This window comes from Bufo bufo, chromosome 10 (genome assembly GCF_905171765.1).
Source record: "Bufo bufo chromosome 10, aBufBuf1.1, whole genome shotgun sequence".
Lineage (NCBI taxonomy): Eukaryota > Metazoa > Chordata > Amphibia > Anura > Bufonidae > Bufo > Bufo bufo.
In genome coordinates this window covers 50,967,408-50,983,957 of record NC_053398.1, presented here as the reverse complement: position 1 = coordinate 50,983,957, position 16,550 = coordinate 50,967,408, and the positions used below count along the sequence as shown (strand labels likewise).

The 16,550-nt window shown below is 44.9% G+C and overlaps 1 protein-coding gene across 1 annotated transcript; it reads right to left on the bottom strand.

Moving 5' to 3' along the window:
- Positions 1–205: 205 nt before the first annotated feature.
- MAJIN (membrane anchored junction protein) lies at positions 206–16,308 on the bottom strand. Its single transcript, XM_040408901.1, has 5 exons — positions 16,208–16,308; positions 11,811–11,853; positions 8,897–8,972; positions 7,975–8,088; positions 206–318 (listed from the first exon to the last, which is right to left on the bottom strand). The coding sequence occupies exons 1-5, from the start codon at positions 16,306–16,308 to the stop codon at positions 206–208; spliced, it is 447 nt and encodes a 148-aa protein (XP_040264835.1).
- Between the last annotated feature and the right edge of the window lie 242 nt (positions 16,309–16,550).

Sequence of the window (16,550 nt, the reverse complement as noted above, 5' to 3'; positions counted from 1 at the left end):
AATTGTACTACAATGATGGAGAAAATGGCTTGTACCAAATGTATTATCTGACTAATAGGAGTCATAAACAACATAACATTTATTAAAGATGTCCATCCTTTCTTGCTGCAAATGACTGCCATATACATACAGTAGAAAGGTCATGAGGTGGTCTAAAAAAATAAAAGCGCAACTATGTATGCCATGTGGACACCAATTTTTATATCTAGGCATCCACTACTGATAACTCCCCCATTGATACATCTTCTCTACTTGATGGATAAAGATTTAAATATGGAAATACCTGACTATTTTTCTCACTGCAGCTTTCACTAGAGTCTGCATTAGTAAACATAAGTATAAGAAAATGTTATGAATACTGTAATATGATATAAATAGTCATTTTTTAACACAATATTGTCATATATGATGGTAAAGCGGCTTCCAGGACTTACAGTACCTATTGATGACCTATCCTATCCAGTGGCGTAAATAGAGTGTTATGGGCCCCAGTGCAAACTTTGGATTGGGCCCCCCCCCCCCAATTTATACAAAGAGACGGCAAATTTTCTTTACACTAAGCCTAATGCATGGCTACACTCACCCAGTACTAACTAAATAAATCTGGTCCTACCTCATCCAGGGTGTCACTGGTGTTGGCATGACGACCACTGGATCCAGAACAAGATCCCTGCGGTGATAGAGAAAAAAAGAATAATCACATAAGGAAGGGATGGTGACTGCCCCTGTGAAATCACCAGCAGGGGGCGCTGTGTTGGCCTGTAAGACTGAGCCATGCCAATGTATAGCAGGATAATCTAGGACATTTCCCCTAAGTGCTACCACACAGTACTAATGCCCACAGTGTGGCCCCTCACAGTAATTAAGCCCACCTTGTGGCCCCTTCACAATAGTTATGTCCTCCTTGTGGCCCCTCACCGTAGTTATGCCCACCTTTGTTCTTGTCACAATAGTTATGCCCACTTTTGTGCCCCGTCACTGTAGTTATGCCCAGATGTGTCCCCTCACAGTAGATATGCCCAGATATGTGCCCCCTCACAGTAGTAATGCCCAGATATGTGCCCCCTCACAGTAGTTATGGCCAGATATGTGCCCCTTCACAGTGGTTATGGCCAGATATGTGCCCCCTCACAGTAGTAATGCCCAGATATGTGCCCCCTCACAGAAGATATGCCAGATATGTGCCCACTCACAGTAGATATTCCAGATATGTGCCCCCTCACAGTGGTTATGGCCAGATATGTGCCCCCTCACAGTGGTAATGCCCAGATATGTGCCCCCTCACAGAAGATATGCCAGATATGTGCCCCCTCACAGTAGTTATGCCCAGTTATGTGCCCCCTCACACTGGTTATGGCCAGATATGTGCCCCTCACACTGGTTATGGCCAGATATGTGCCCCCTTACAGTAGTTATGTCAGATTATGTGCCCCCTCATAGTAGTTATGCCTGGATATGTGCCCCCTCACAGTAATTATGCCCAGTTATGTGCCCCCTCATAGCAGTTATGCCTACATATGTGCCCCCTCACAGTAGTTATGCCCACATATGTGCCCCCTCACAGTAGTTATGCCAGATTAGGTGCCCCCTCACAGTAGTTATGCCACATTATGTGCCCCCTCATAGTAGTTATGCCTGGATATGTGCCCCCTCACAGTAATTATGCCCAGTTATGTGCTCGCTCATAGCAGTTATGCCTACATATGTGCCCCCTCACAGTAGTTATGCCCACTTTTGTGCCCCCTCACTCTTGTTGTGGCCCCCGTTTTGCCTCCAGTCTGCAGCTTTATGAAAGAAAACACATACTTACCTTCTTCCCTGATGACACGCTCCGGCACTCACATCGCGCTGCTGGCTGTGCTGGAGGCCGATTCCTGGGCCTTCAGCGCTCCTCCCACAGCCAGCAGCGCCATGTGCGACCTGCAGGGGGCGCGCCAGAGTTCAGAAGAAAAGTTAAGCAGGGAGCAGAGAGAGCTCCCTGCTTCACTCTGGAGACGACAGCCCGGCAGTGACAAGAACTGCCGGGTGAGTATGTGCGCCCCCTCTTGTCTGTGCACCCGGGGCGCATAATATACCTGTTTGAAGAGCGCTCTGACAGGGCCTGACATTGTCACTGTACTTCATGCTGGTACTTCATGCTGTGAGCGCAGCGGGCCCCCTACCCCCACCGGCCCAGTCGCACCCTCTGCGACCGCGATCATTACGCCCCTGATCCTATCCTTATCTGACTCCTAGCTGTTGCTCTGGAAGTGAGCTATGTAGTGGCCTCGCCTCATTATTCCAGCACTGCAGCTAATGAAAATAGCTGACTGGCAGAGGTGTTGGGAGTTGTACTGCCATTAATCTGATATTGATAACTTATCCTAAAGATAGATCATCAATAGGTAAGTCCTTGAAATCACCTTTAAAGGGGTTTTCAAAAAGATATGCAATAAATATTCAGGTTTAGTGTACGGCCACACAGCCAGGTTTCTGCATGCAGTTTTGGAAACCAAAATCAGGAGTGGATCATAAAAGAAGAGAAAGTATAAAGGACAGATACGCCTTCTCCTCTTTTTTAAATAAATAGCTGATTTTGGCTTCCAAAACCGCATCAGAAAACGGAAACCTGACTTTACCCTTAGGCCTCTTGCACATGGCCGTGTGTCCCCGTGGCCACATTGCGGCCCGCATACGGTGGGTCCAAAATACACGGAACACCCACTCACTTGAATGGGTCTGCAAATCCAGAGATGCGGTGCGGAAGCGCGGATCGGAACCCCACGGAAGCACTACGAAGTGCTTTTGTGGGGTTCCGTTCCGCAAAACGATAGAACTTGTCCTATTTTTTTGCGGAACGGGCGGATCGCGGACCTCATTCAAGTGAATAGGGTCGCCATCCGCATGCGGCTGGCCCACCTTCCCATGCATTGCGGACCGCAGCACAGGCACGGCCAACACATGTTTGTGTGCAAGAGGCCTTAGACAACATAAAATAAAATAAAATATTTTCTATTTATTAAAGCTTCGCTAGTCGTTTAATGAAGTGGATTGGCCAACATCAGTAACTTACACACACAAAACTGCTGCGTACACACCTAACAAACACAGCCCTGCTACACAGCTGACATACACATACAGCACAGTTGCGTACAACCCATCAACCCATGATGAACACAGCTCTGTACATAGCTGATTGTGTATATATATATATATATATACACACAGTCAGGTCCAAAAATATTGGGACATCGACACAATTCTAACATTTTTGGCTCTATACACCACCACAATGGCTTTGAAATGAAACAATCAAGATGTGCTTTAACTGCAGACTGTCAGCTTTAATTTGTGGGCATTTACATCCAAATCAGGTGAACGATGTAGGAATTACAACAGTTTGCATATGTGCCTCCCACTTGTTAAGGAACCAAAAGTAATGGGACATAATAATAATCATAAATCAAAGTTTCACTTTTTAATACTTGGTTGCAAATCCTTTGCAGTCAATTACAGCCTGAAGTCTGGAACGCATAGACATCACCAGACGCTGGGTTTCATCCCTGGTGATGCTCTGCCAGGCCTCTACTGCAAATGTCTTCAGTTCCTGCTTATTCTTGGGGCATTTTCCCTTCAGTTTTTTCTTCAGCAAGTGAAATGCATGCTCAATCGGATTCAGGTCAGGTGATTGACTTGGCCATTGCATAACATTCCACTTCTTTCCCTTAAAAAACTCTTTGGTTGCTTTTGAAGTATGCTTTGGGTCATTGTCCATCTGCACTGTGAAGCGCTGTCCAATGAGTTCTGAAGCATTTGGCTGAATATGAGCAGATAATATTGCCCGAAACACTTCAGAATTCATCCTGCTGCTTTTGTCAGCAGTCACATCATCAAGAAATACAAGAGAACCAGTTCCATTGGCAGCCATACATGCCCACGCCATGACACTACCACCACCATGCTTCACTGATGAGGTGGTATGCTTAGGATCATGAGCAGTTCCTTTCCTTCTCCATACTCTTCTCTTTCTATCACTCTGGTACAAGTTGATCTTAGTCTCATCTGTCCATAGGATGTTGTTCCAGAACTGTGAAGGCTTTTTTAGATGTCATTTGGCAAACTCTAATCTGGCCTTCCTGTTTTTGAGGCTCACCAATGGTTTACATCTTGTGGCAAACCCTCTGTATTCACTCTGGTGAAGTCTTCTCTTGATTGTTGACTTTGACACACATACACCTACCTCCTGGAGAGTGTTCTTGATCTGGCCAACTGTTGTGAAGGGTGTTTTCTTCACCAGGGAAAGAATTCTTCGGTCATCCACCACAGTTGTTTTCCGTGGTCTTCCGGGTCTTTTGTGTTGCTGAGCTCACCGATGCGTTCCTTCTTTTTAAGAATGTTCCAAACAGTTGTTTTGGCCACTTCTAATGATTTTGCTATCTCTCTGATGGGTTTGTTTTGTTTTTTCAGCCTAATGATGGCTTGCTTCACTGATAGTGACAGCTCTTTGGATCTCATCTTGAAAGTTGACAGCAACAGATTCCAAATGCAAATAGCAGACTTGAAATGAACTCTGGACCTTTTATCTGCTCATTGTATTTGGGATAATAAGGGAATAACACACACCTGGCCATGGAACAGCTGAGAAGCCAATTGTCCCATTACTTTTGGTCCCTAAACAAGTGGGAGGCACATATGCAAACTGTTGTAATTCCTACACCGTTTACCTGATTTGGATGTAAATACCCTCAAATTAAAGCTGACAGTTTGCAGTTAAAGCACATCTTGCTCATTTCATTTCAAATCCATTGTGGTGGTGTATAGAGCCAAAAATGTTAGAATTGTGTTGATGTCCCAATATTTATGGACCTGACTGTATATACATATATATATACATATACATATATATTTACACACACAGCACTGCAACATATACATCTGCCCTGCTCACATACACCTGAACTGAAGCCTGCAGCCTGCATCAATGTGCCTGACTACCTGGCTGAGAGTTCTAGCCCAGTGAGTGACGATGCTGGATGGTCTCTGGCATCCTGAATTCCGGGCAGGCTTGGAGGCACAGTCCCCGGAGTTGCCAGAAGTGAGGTGCATTGGATTGATGGTGACGTCAGCCATCACTGAATCAGCCTCACTTCCAGAGCTTGCCATTAGCCAGGAAAGATTTGTGATCATGATCTAAGCCTCTTTTGAGGACTGTGCCCTAAGCCTGCCCAGAATTCAGGATGCCAGAAACCATCCAGCATTGCCACCCCCTGGGCTAGAAGTCCCAGACAGGCACATTGATGCCGGCTTCAGTTCCGGTTTATGTAAGTGAGACAGGAGAAGGCAGAGGGAGTACGAGTCATTACAGAAGCAGTCAGAGGGTCTGGCACTGCTGGAATACCCTGATGGCGGACTACAGGCATGATTGAGCAAGATTTTTTTTTACTAAATAGTGTGTGTTTTATAGTTCGAAAAACTGATAATATAAAATGATCATAAAATGATAATATAAAAATGATTTATATTAAATATCCAGAGGAAAAATAATTTTGTAGGGGGTTTAAGTTTCATTACCATAACTACCTGCTACACATGCTATTGATCTTAATGGGGTTCTCTGCCCTACCTAAAAAATGAGGCCCGAATCTAACCTGTAGTAAAGCCATACTTACCCCCAGCAGCAGCAGCATTTCCACGATCCTCTTCACGGTCACGTGACCGCTCCTGTTGGGTTTCAGGACTACTGCTGACCATTGCTAATATCACCACCTCCTGCCAGCTTTCAGTGGACCTGACACATGCACACTACTGCGCATGTGCCAGAACTGACTCATACACAGCTCTCTATGCACACATGTGCCCCTCATAGTAGTTTTGCCAAGATATGTGCCCCTCACAGTAGTTATGCCCTAATATGTGCCCCCTCACAGAAGTTATGCAAAGATATATGCCCCGACAGTAATATGCCCAGTTATGTGCCCCCTCATAGTATTATGCCCAGGTATATGCCCCCTTCACAGGAAGTAGAAAAAAAAATTAACATACTCACCTGCTTCTTCCGATGATCTCCCTAGCAGCAGCATACACATGGAGATGCAGGTCTGTGTAGGAGGAGCACAGCCGACTGCCGGCCCTGCCCCCTGCACAGACCAGCAGTGTGGAGCACTAACAGAGGGAGGAATGATGAAGTAAGGAGCGCAGGTCTCTCTGCTTTATCATTACAGGCAACTGTCTCTGCGTTCTATGTAAACATGTCTCTGTAGAGTTTGCCACACAGACATCTTAGGTTCCTCACTTTTCCATCATACTACTCACCCTAATGCCCCAACAGTGTTATCCTGTTGGTTCCGTAATACTGCGCGCACTGTGCTCCCCTATGACCCTATACTGCAGAAATAATATCATACAGATAGTACCCCTACAGCAATATAAAAATCCTACCAGCAGCAATAATTATCTCCCAGAGTGTCCTCATTAGTAAAAGTACTCCATACAGTGCCCCCAATAATGATACTGCTCCTCAAGAGTGCCCGTATTAGTAGTAGTGCCCTTCATATTGTGCCCAATAAAAATGCCCACCATACACCACCAAGTAGTAATAAGGCCTCTCTATAGTACCCCTGGTATTAATAAGGTCCCCTGTAGTGCCTCCAATAGTATTAAGACTTCTCTATTGTGCCTCCATTAGTTATAATGGCTCCTATAGTAACCCCAGTAGTTACTGTGTAGTTACTTCGTCACAAAGCACATTTCTTTGTAAGTAGCGGGTGCAATGACAGGGATTGCGCCGCCTCCCCGTCATTGAACCCCTCAGATGCCGCATTCATTGCTGATCGCGGCATCTGAGATGAAAAATCAAGCCTTTCAGGGGTTAATCAGTTAAAAAAAATACTCACCTTATCCATTTGAGTGCGAAGAGGCTGCCACGGCCATCTCAATTGAATATCCCGTGCGAAGCCTTGCGCTGTGCGTGATGATGTCATACGTCACCATGCACAAGATTTTGCACAGCATCTTCAATAAAGATGGTTGTGGCGGCCTCTTCGCGCTCAAATGGATGATGTGAAAAGTTTTTTTTTAGCTTCATTTCAGGGAAAATTGATTAGTTACCACGAAGCACAAAGAAATTCAGCTTCGCGGCGAATCAAATTTTCCTTGAAATTTGGATTGAAGTCCACTTTGGATACTTTGATTTGCTCAACCCTAGTTATAATTCCCTAGTAGTTAAAATGCCAACCTATATAGTGCCCCAGTAGTTAAAATGTCCCCTATAGTGCCCCAGTAGTTATAAGGCCCCAGTGCCCAAGCAGTTAAAATGCCCTCCTGTAGTGCCTAAGTACTTATAACGCTCCCAGTACTGTCCCAAATAGTTATAATTCTGCCTATAGTGCCCACAGTAGTTAAAATGACCCCCGTATTGCCCCATTAGTTAAAATGTCCCCAGTAGTTGTAATGCCCCTCTAGTGCCCCTAGTAGTTATAAAGCCCACTGTAATGCCCCAGTCTGCCCCTTATAGTTCCCCAGTAGTTATAATGCCCCTGCACTGATACCCCTGCCCCATGTAGTGCCACATCAGTTAAGTGGTGTATATAAAAATAACAATCAAATACTCACCTCACTTCCACTTTCCGCCACCGCTCGCGATGCAGGCCAGAGGCCTCTTCTTGCCTGCATTGCCTGCTCCCTGCGCAGGCAACCACTATGACATCATTGCGCAGCCTGAGCCAGGACGCAGGCAATCTCTTACAGGCTTTAGGCCTATAAGAGTGATTTATGGCAGGGCAGGTTGCAATTTTCTCATGTGCCGTACTGCAATATTCAACTGTATCTGCATCCTGAGGACAGCGACGCAATATTCGGGGCTCGGCCCTGGATGTTTTGGCCTAGTGATGCCCCTGCCCATAAAGGCATATAAATGTTCAGTTGTGTATACTGTATAATAGACTTATATACTATATATTTTACAGTACTATATATGCTATAACAAAGAACACTTACCGTAAACTAAAGCATAAGGCTCCACATATATTGTGAAGAAATATGGAAATGGCTGGAGAAATGACTGACAGTGTTTAAACTTTAGACGAGACGCACTTTCCCATTTACTCTTATCTGGAGGATACCAGTCATTTTTGTCAGGGAGAAAAAGTTCATTTACCAGGAGTATTAAAAAAAACCACAATTCTGCTAACCACTATGAAAAAACATTAGTAACCGTTTTTTCAATAGCATAGACTTGAACAGACATTGCTGTTTATACTGGGAAAGTCTTTTTCCTATAAAATATTCCTTTTAGGCCTCTTTCACACTACCGTATGGCTATTTCAGTGTTTTGCGGTCCGTTTTTCACGGATCCGTTGTTCAGTTTTTTTGTTTCCGTTGTGTTTCCGTTTCCGTTCCGTTTTTCCGTATGGCATATACAGTATATAATTGGGCCGGAAGGCAACTCTGTGGCTTCCGGCAATCCCGGGTGACCTGGCAGTAAGTAAAAAATTGGGCTGTGCATAACATTTTCAATAGATGGTTCCGCAAAAACGGAACGGATACGGAAGACATACATTTCCGTATGTGTTCCTTTTTTTTGCGGACCCACTGACTTGAATGGAGCCACGGAACGTGATTTGCGGGCAATAATAGGACATGTTCTATCTTTCAACGGAACGGAAAAATGGAAATACGGAAACGGAATGCATACGGAGTACATTCTGTTTTTTTTTGCGGAACCATTCAAATGAATGGTTCCGTATACGGACCGTATACGGAATGCAAAAAACGGCCCGCAAAACGGAAAGGGATTTTCCAGGATTAAGATATTGATGACATAGGTAATCAATACCTAAGACTCTCTTCCTAGATATTCACATCCCTATAATACAGTGACTGGTGTTGTATTACATTTGCGTTATCATTCAAAGGATACAGGGAAAAATAATGAAATGTTTTGTTGAGAAAGGTTGCAAATTATCAAGGCTGCCAAGTATGGCCCTTATAGAATCCTATCAAAAAAAGTTACACAAGAAAGTAGGTCAACATAGAAAAACTTGACAAAATAAAATTAAACTTTTAGGCCCCTTTCACACGGGCGAGTATTCTGCGCGGGTGCAATGCGTGAGTTGAACGCATTGCACCCGCACTGAATCCTGACCCATTCATTTCTATGGGGCTGTGCACACGAGCGGTGATTTTCGCGCATCACTTGTGCGTTGCGTGAAAATCGCAGCATGCTCTATATTCTAGAAGTGAATGGGGCCGCGTGAAAATCGCAAGCATCCGCAAGCAAGGGCGGATGCGGTGCGATTTTCACGCATGGTTGCTAGGTGACGATCGGGCTGGGGACCCGATCTGTATTATTTTCCCTTATAACATGGTTATAAGGGAAAATAATAGCATTCTGAATACAGAATGCAAAGTAAAATAGTGATGGAGGGGTTAAAAAAAAAAAAAATAATTAACTAAAAATTAACTCACCGAGTCCACTTGATCGCGTAGTTGCAGATCTCTGTCTTCTTCTGTAAAGTTGAGCTGCCGGCTAAGGACCTGTGGTGACGTCACTTCACTTGATCCAATCACATGGTCCCTCACCATGGTGATAAACCATGTGATTGGACCATGTGATGAGCACAGTGACGTCATCAAAGGTCCTATTCCTGTGCACAGCAAAGAAGAAGACAGAAGAGAAGCCGGGCTGCGCGATCAAGTGGATTAAGGTGAGTTAAATTTTTTTTATTTTTTTTTTAACCCCTCCAGCCCTATTGTACTATGCATTCTGTATTAAGAATGCTAATATTTTCCCTTATAACCATGTTATAAGGGAAAATAATACAATCTACAGAACTCCTAACCCAAACCCGAACTTCTGTGAAGAAGTCCGGGTTTGGGTACCAAACATGCCGATTTTTTTCACGCGCGTGCAAAACGCATTACAATGTTTTGCACTTGAGCTGAAAAATCAAGCATTTTCCCGCAACGCACCCGCATCTTATCCGGGCAAAAAACATGACGCCCGTGTGAAAGAGGCCTTAGTGTTCACACTGGCAGGTTTGTTGCTGCAAATGTCTGCAAATGGCCCATTATCTAAATGGAGCTTGCAGAAATCCATGTCAATGCTGCAGAAATAACCGTATTCAGATTTATGGAATGGATTTTTCAGCTACGGAAATAGTGTGTGCAATGGCCCAGGAGGAGAAGAGGATGGGAGTGGTAGTGGCTCTAGCGACACCAGCTTATTCACATAAGGCCTCTTGCACACAGCCGTTGTTCGGACGCTCCGTGCATCGGGAACCGCAATTTGCGGTCCCCAATGCACGGGCACCATCCGCGCGGCTGCTGTGACGGATCCAGACCCATTCAACTTGGATGGGTCCGTGATCCGTCCGCACTGCAAAAAAAATTTAACAAGTTCTATTTTTTTGCAGTATCGAGGCACGGACAGAAACTCCACAGAAGCACTCTGTAGTGCTTCCGTTGCGTTCCATGCCTCCGTTCCACACCGCAGCTCCGAATTACAGACCCATTCAAGTGAATGGGTCTGCATCCGTGATGCGAGGAGCACACAGCCGGTGCCCGCATACTGTTTGCAGGCTGCAATACAGGCCACGGCCAGCAACGGCCGTGTACATGAGGCCTTAGGCTAGTTTCACACTAGTGTTGTGGCATCTGGCAGGGAACAGCCTGCCAGGTCACTCGGGATTGCCGGAAGCCACAGAGTTGGCTTCCGGCCCAATTAACTATAATGGAAACCGGCGGAGATCCAGCCGCAACCAGGCAAATATGCCGAGAATTGGCCGGTCAAAAGCTGTTGAGTTGGGGCTCCTGCCTGATGATAGTCGGCATGCCCTTGGTGGTATGAGTGTGGTAGGGGTGCAAAGCAGGATATGTAGGTCCTGTAGCAGGTAATTGATGCTGGAGTCAGTAACCTGGCCAGTTGTACAAAATGTTGTACTTTCCAAAGTCTATCGCTCTGCAGAATCTGAGGCTGGCAATAAGGTTTTTGCAAAATTTGTCTGTAATCCCCAGGCTGAGGGGTACAGGATTAAGATACGGCTGGCCAGGACCATGTCAAAGGCTGAAAGTAGTATTAGCAATGTTGCTCTAACTGCAGTAAAGTCTTTATCATCTTTAAACAGCGAATACCTTACTGACTGAGTCCAATGCTCCGCCTTGTAGATTCTGGATATTCTAGTTCTTTTCTCTCTATGGACTACTGTAAGGGTCGATTCACACGTCCGCAAAAGGGTCCGCATCCGTTCCGCAATTTTGCGGAACAGGTGCGGACCCATTCATTTTCAATAGGGCCGGAATGTGCTGTCCGCATCCGCTCTTTCGGATCCGCAAAAAAATACAACATGTCCTATTCTTGTCCACAATTGTGGACATGAAAAGGCATTTTCTATGAGAGTGACGGGGATGTGCGGATCCGCAAAACACATACGGACGTGTGAATGGACCCTAAACAGACAATGCTTTCTTGATGCAAATATCTCAGAGATAGTGATTCTCTGGGACTCAGGCCACCTAATTTCCCCAAGGAATGAGCACGTGTAGCTACACTCTCTTCCTCACCTTACACTAGAAAGAGAACTGGGGGCTGACCTAGGTATAACTCCTTGCTTCCTACAAGGGCAGGGTAATGATTATTAACACTATACAAAACTATGCAGGTGGCAATACATCAGAACATTAAACAACAAAAACAATTTTTTAAGGACCCTATTCTGTGGTACTACATGTGAACTTACTCTAAATAGCAGGAAGGGTAGTTTATTAAATTTCATGCGTATGAACAATTGAAATCAGTTATTCATATTTTAGGATTATGTCTTTTTTTAACTTACCAATAATTCACTCATAACATACTTATTTTCTGTGTCTTCTGAGCTACAGATACAAAAATAGATATAAGGCTAATGCGCTAAAATATTAAAGGATAACTGTCACATTTAGACCCTAATTTCAATTTTCATATATGTAGTTACTAATAACATGATATTCCAGAATCAGTTACTATTAGACTGACTTACCCCATATTTAATAAGATTCAGCCCTTAGCAACCAGTCTGCATAAAACTGCAATCTCACTATTCAGTTAAGATGGCCACCACTGCCCTCACCCTGAGGCTAATCCCGCCTGCCCTCACTAGCCAGTAACAATAGCCCCCCAAAAGTGTCAGTAACCAGAGCCCTCCCCCCTAAAGGGTTAATCTCCTGCAGCACAGAGGGGTCCTCTTACCACATGTTGCATTCATTTATACACTGAGCAGACGGCAGATCTCCCTTCCCTGGTCTGCGCTGCTTCCACTCTGCATTCTCCAGCTCTGCTGAGTGAGGGAGCGTCTGCCAAGCGCAGGGACAGGGAGAAGTGCACACAGCCCAGGCACTGTTATCAGCTGCTGGGGAGGACCTGGCTTTAATCATTTACTTACAGTCCCTGGCTGTCAGTAATGTGACCCTGCACGCTGCGTGCTTCTGCGTCCTCCGTCCTTCAACAGATAGACGGACCATGCCTAGCAACCCTATTTTAAGCACAGGTAAAAGTAGGCAGTACAGGGAACAAAAATGTTGAATTAAGGGTTTAATTGAATACACAGTGAAAAGTTGAAATAGGGCCACCAAGGAGATATTAATCACCACAATCCAATACTCCCAAAAAAAAAAGGGAACCTGTCACCTAAAAAATGCCTCCCAAACCACCAGCATTACCTTAAAGTAGCCAGCGGTATGTTTCTAAAGATCCTTTTCTTCCTCCGGCTAGATGCACCAAAATCCTGAAAAATGAACTTTAATCCCCTGCACGCGCTATGTAACAGCAGAGTTTGAAGTCAAGGGGGCAGCGGCCTCCTCGCTTCAAGTCAAGATAACCACGCCCCTATTCCCAGCCTTTCGCTTTTGATTGACAGCCGATAGCTTTCGACTGTTCAGCAAAGCCGGCCGAGTGTAAATGCGCGGCTGTCAATCAGAGGTGAAGGGGCAGGGAAAGGGGGCGTGGTTATCTTGACTTGAAGCGAGGAGCCCGCTGCCCCCTTGACTTCAAACTCTGCTGTTACATAGCGCGTGCAGGGGATTAAAGTTCATTTTTCAGGATTTTGGTGCATCTAGCCGGAGGAAGAAAAGGATCTTTAGGAACATACCGCTGGCTACTTTAAGGTAATGCTGGCGGTTTGGAAGGCGTTTTTTAGGTGACAGGTTCCCTTTATAAGGGTTGCCCAAGTTACATTAAAATGTGCCCAGCAGCAGTAATTGTGATAGAATAGCTGATAAAGTCCTGCAGAAATTACGCCATCTTCTTGGCTGCAGCAGCGACATCCTATGCACACTATGTCACTGTGCAGACAATCACTGGCCTCAGCATATATGACTGCTAAGGTCACTGATTGGCTGCGGCACTGAGGTGGTGTGTACAGGACATCACTGCTGCACAAAGGAAACCAAACAGACTTCCTCAGCCCACTGCCCACTTTCTTCCATCGCTGCTGGAACTGCAACAAATCTCAAAAACATGGGACCCCCCTGTCCACAGCTAGTAGTAGTTTCCATGTATGGTTGAGTATGCTCCCTGCTACTCAATACGATGTCTACAGCACTGGCAAACAAATCCAAGCATGGAGGACTAGGGTCACATTTATGGTTACCAGTGGAGGTCCCAGAGGCCAGACCCACCCCATATCTACCATTTATCACCTATCCATTTAAAGGGCATGTCAGCAGATTTGTATCTATGACACTGGCTGACCTGTTACATGTGCACTTGGCAGCTGAAGGCGTCTGTGTTGGTCCCATGTTCATATGTGTCCACATTGCTGAGAAAAATTATGTTTTAATATACAGTCAGGTCCATAAATATTGGGACATCGACACAAATCTAAAATTTTTGGCTCTATACACCACCACAATGGATTTGAAATGATACGAACAAGATGTGCTTTAACTGCAGACTGTCAGCTTTAATTTGCGGGTATTTACATCCAAATCAGGTGAACGGTGTAGGAATTACAACAGTTTTCATATGTGCCTCCCACTTGTTAAGGGACCAAAAGTAATGGGACAGAATATTAATCATAAATCAAACTTTCACTTTTTAATACTTGGTTGCAAATCCTTTGCAGTCAATTACAGCCTGAAGTCTGGAACGCATAGACTTCACCAGACGCTGGGTTTCATCCCTGGTGATGCTCTGCCAGGCCTCTACTGCAACTGTCTTCAGTTCCCGCTTGTTCTTGGGGCATTTTCCCTTCAGTTTTGTCTTCAGCAAGTGAAATGCATGCTCAATCGGATTCAGGTCAGGTGATTGACTTGGCCATTGCATAACATTCCACTTCTTTCCCTTAAAAAACTCTTTGGTTGCTTTTGCAGTATGCTTTGGGTCATTGTCCATCTGAACTGTGAAGCGCCGTCCAATGAGTTCTGAAGCATTTGGCTGAATATTAGCAAATAATATTGCCCGAAACACTTCAGAATTCATCCTGCTGCTTTTGTCAGCAGTCACATCATCAATAAATACAAGAGAACCAGTTCCATTGGCAGCTATACATGCCCAAGCCATGACACTACCACCATCATGCTTCACTGATGTAGGTATGCTTAGGATCATGAGCAGTTCCCTTCCTTCTCCATACTCTTCTCTTCCCATCACTCTGGTACAAGTTGATCTTGGTCTCATCTGTCCATAGGATGTTGTTCCAGAACTGTGAAGGCTTTTTTAGATGTCGTTTGGCAAACTCTAATCTGTCCTTCCTGTTTTTGAGGCTCACCAATGGTTTACAGCTTGTGGTGAACCCTCTGTATTCACTCTTGTGAAGTCTTCTCTTGATTGTTGACTTTGACACACATACACCTACCTCCTGGAGAGTGTTCTTGATCTGGCCAACTGTTGTGAAGGGTGTTTTCTTTACCAGGGAAAAAAATCTTTGGTCATCCACCACAGTTGTTTTCTGTGGTCTTCCAGGTCTTTTGGTGTTGCTGAGCTCACCGGTGCGTTCCTTCTTTTTAAGAATGTTCCAAACAGTTGTTTTGGCCATGCCTAATGTTTTTGCTATCTCTCTGATGGGTTTGTTGTGTTTTTTCAGCCTAATTATGGCTTGCTTCACGGATAGTGAACAGCTCTTTGGATCTCATCTTGAGAGTTGACAGCAACAGATTCCAAATGCAAATAGCACACTTGTAATGAACTCTGGACCTTTTATCTGCTCATTGTAATTGGGATAATGAGGGAATAACACACACCTGGCCATGGAACAGCTGAGAAGCCAATTGTCCCATTACTTTTGGTTTCTTAACAAGTGGGAGGCACATATGCAAACTGTTGTAATTCCTACACCGTTCACCTGATTTGGATGTAAATACCCTCAAATTAAAGCTGTCAGCCTGCAGTTAAAGCATATCCTGATCATTTCATTTCAAATCCATTGTGGTGGTGTATAGAGCCAAAAATGTTAGAATTATGTTGATGTCCCAATATTTATGGATCTGACTGTAAGCAAATGAGCCTCTAGGAGCAACGGGGGCGTTGCCATTACACCCAGATACTCTGCTCTGCATTTTGATTGACAGGGCCAGGCAGTGAAAACATCATCACACCTGGCCCTGTCAATCAAAGTGAAGAGGACGTTGCAGTGGCAGAGAGAGCTGAGCCTCTAGGTGTAATGGCAACACCCCATTGCTCCCAGTGGCTCATTTGCATACATTAAAACATTTTTCTCAGTAATGTAGGCACATATGAACATGGGACCAACACACATGCCTTCAGCTGCCAAGCGCAACAGGTCAGCCAGTTTCATAGGCACAAATGTGCTGACAGATGCCAACAAACCCCTTTATTTGGGGTAACCTGTGATGGTGATGCTTTGATCTAATGTCTCAGTGTCAGAAGATCATTATAACCAGAGGATGACTTGCAGACTAAGGCCTCATGCACACGGCCATTGTTTGGGTCTGCATCCAAGCCGCCGTTTTGGCGGCTTCGATGCGGACCCATTCACTTCAATGGGGCCGCATCCATTGCTCTGTTCAGTGGCCCTGCTAAAAAAATATAACATGTCCTATTCTTGTCCGCGCTTTGCGGACAAGAATAGGCATTTATATTGAAGGCTGTCCGTGCCGTTCCGCAAATTGCGGAACACGCACAGACACCATCCGTGTTTTGCGGATCCGCGATTTGCGGACCGCAAAACACACCACGGTCGTGTGCATGAGGCCTAACTATAGGAAATACAACTGATATCTTCTTAAAACATACCAAAAATGGGCACTGTATCGGATTTTGAACTTGTACACATATTTCGTGGTATGGAAAAATCGTGTTTCTGGGAGAGGAAAGGAGAATGGCTTTATGGGCATTTTGCCAGAAGTGATCCTGTGGATAAAAGACAAATGTCAATGTACATGTGTCTGTGTTTACAAAAGTGCTGTATTGAAAACCAGGACAACATGTAAAAATGACTGCAGTTGGAGGCAAACTTTTCAATTATGGCCCCTTTAAACCAGGCTCTTAATTATCAGCATCTGATCGATGGGGGTTGACGCCTGGGACCCCAGCGATCAGCTTTTTTAGAAAACCCTGGCATTCCTGTGAATGCCAA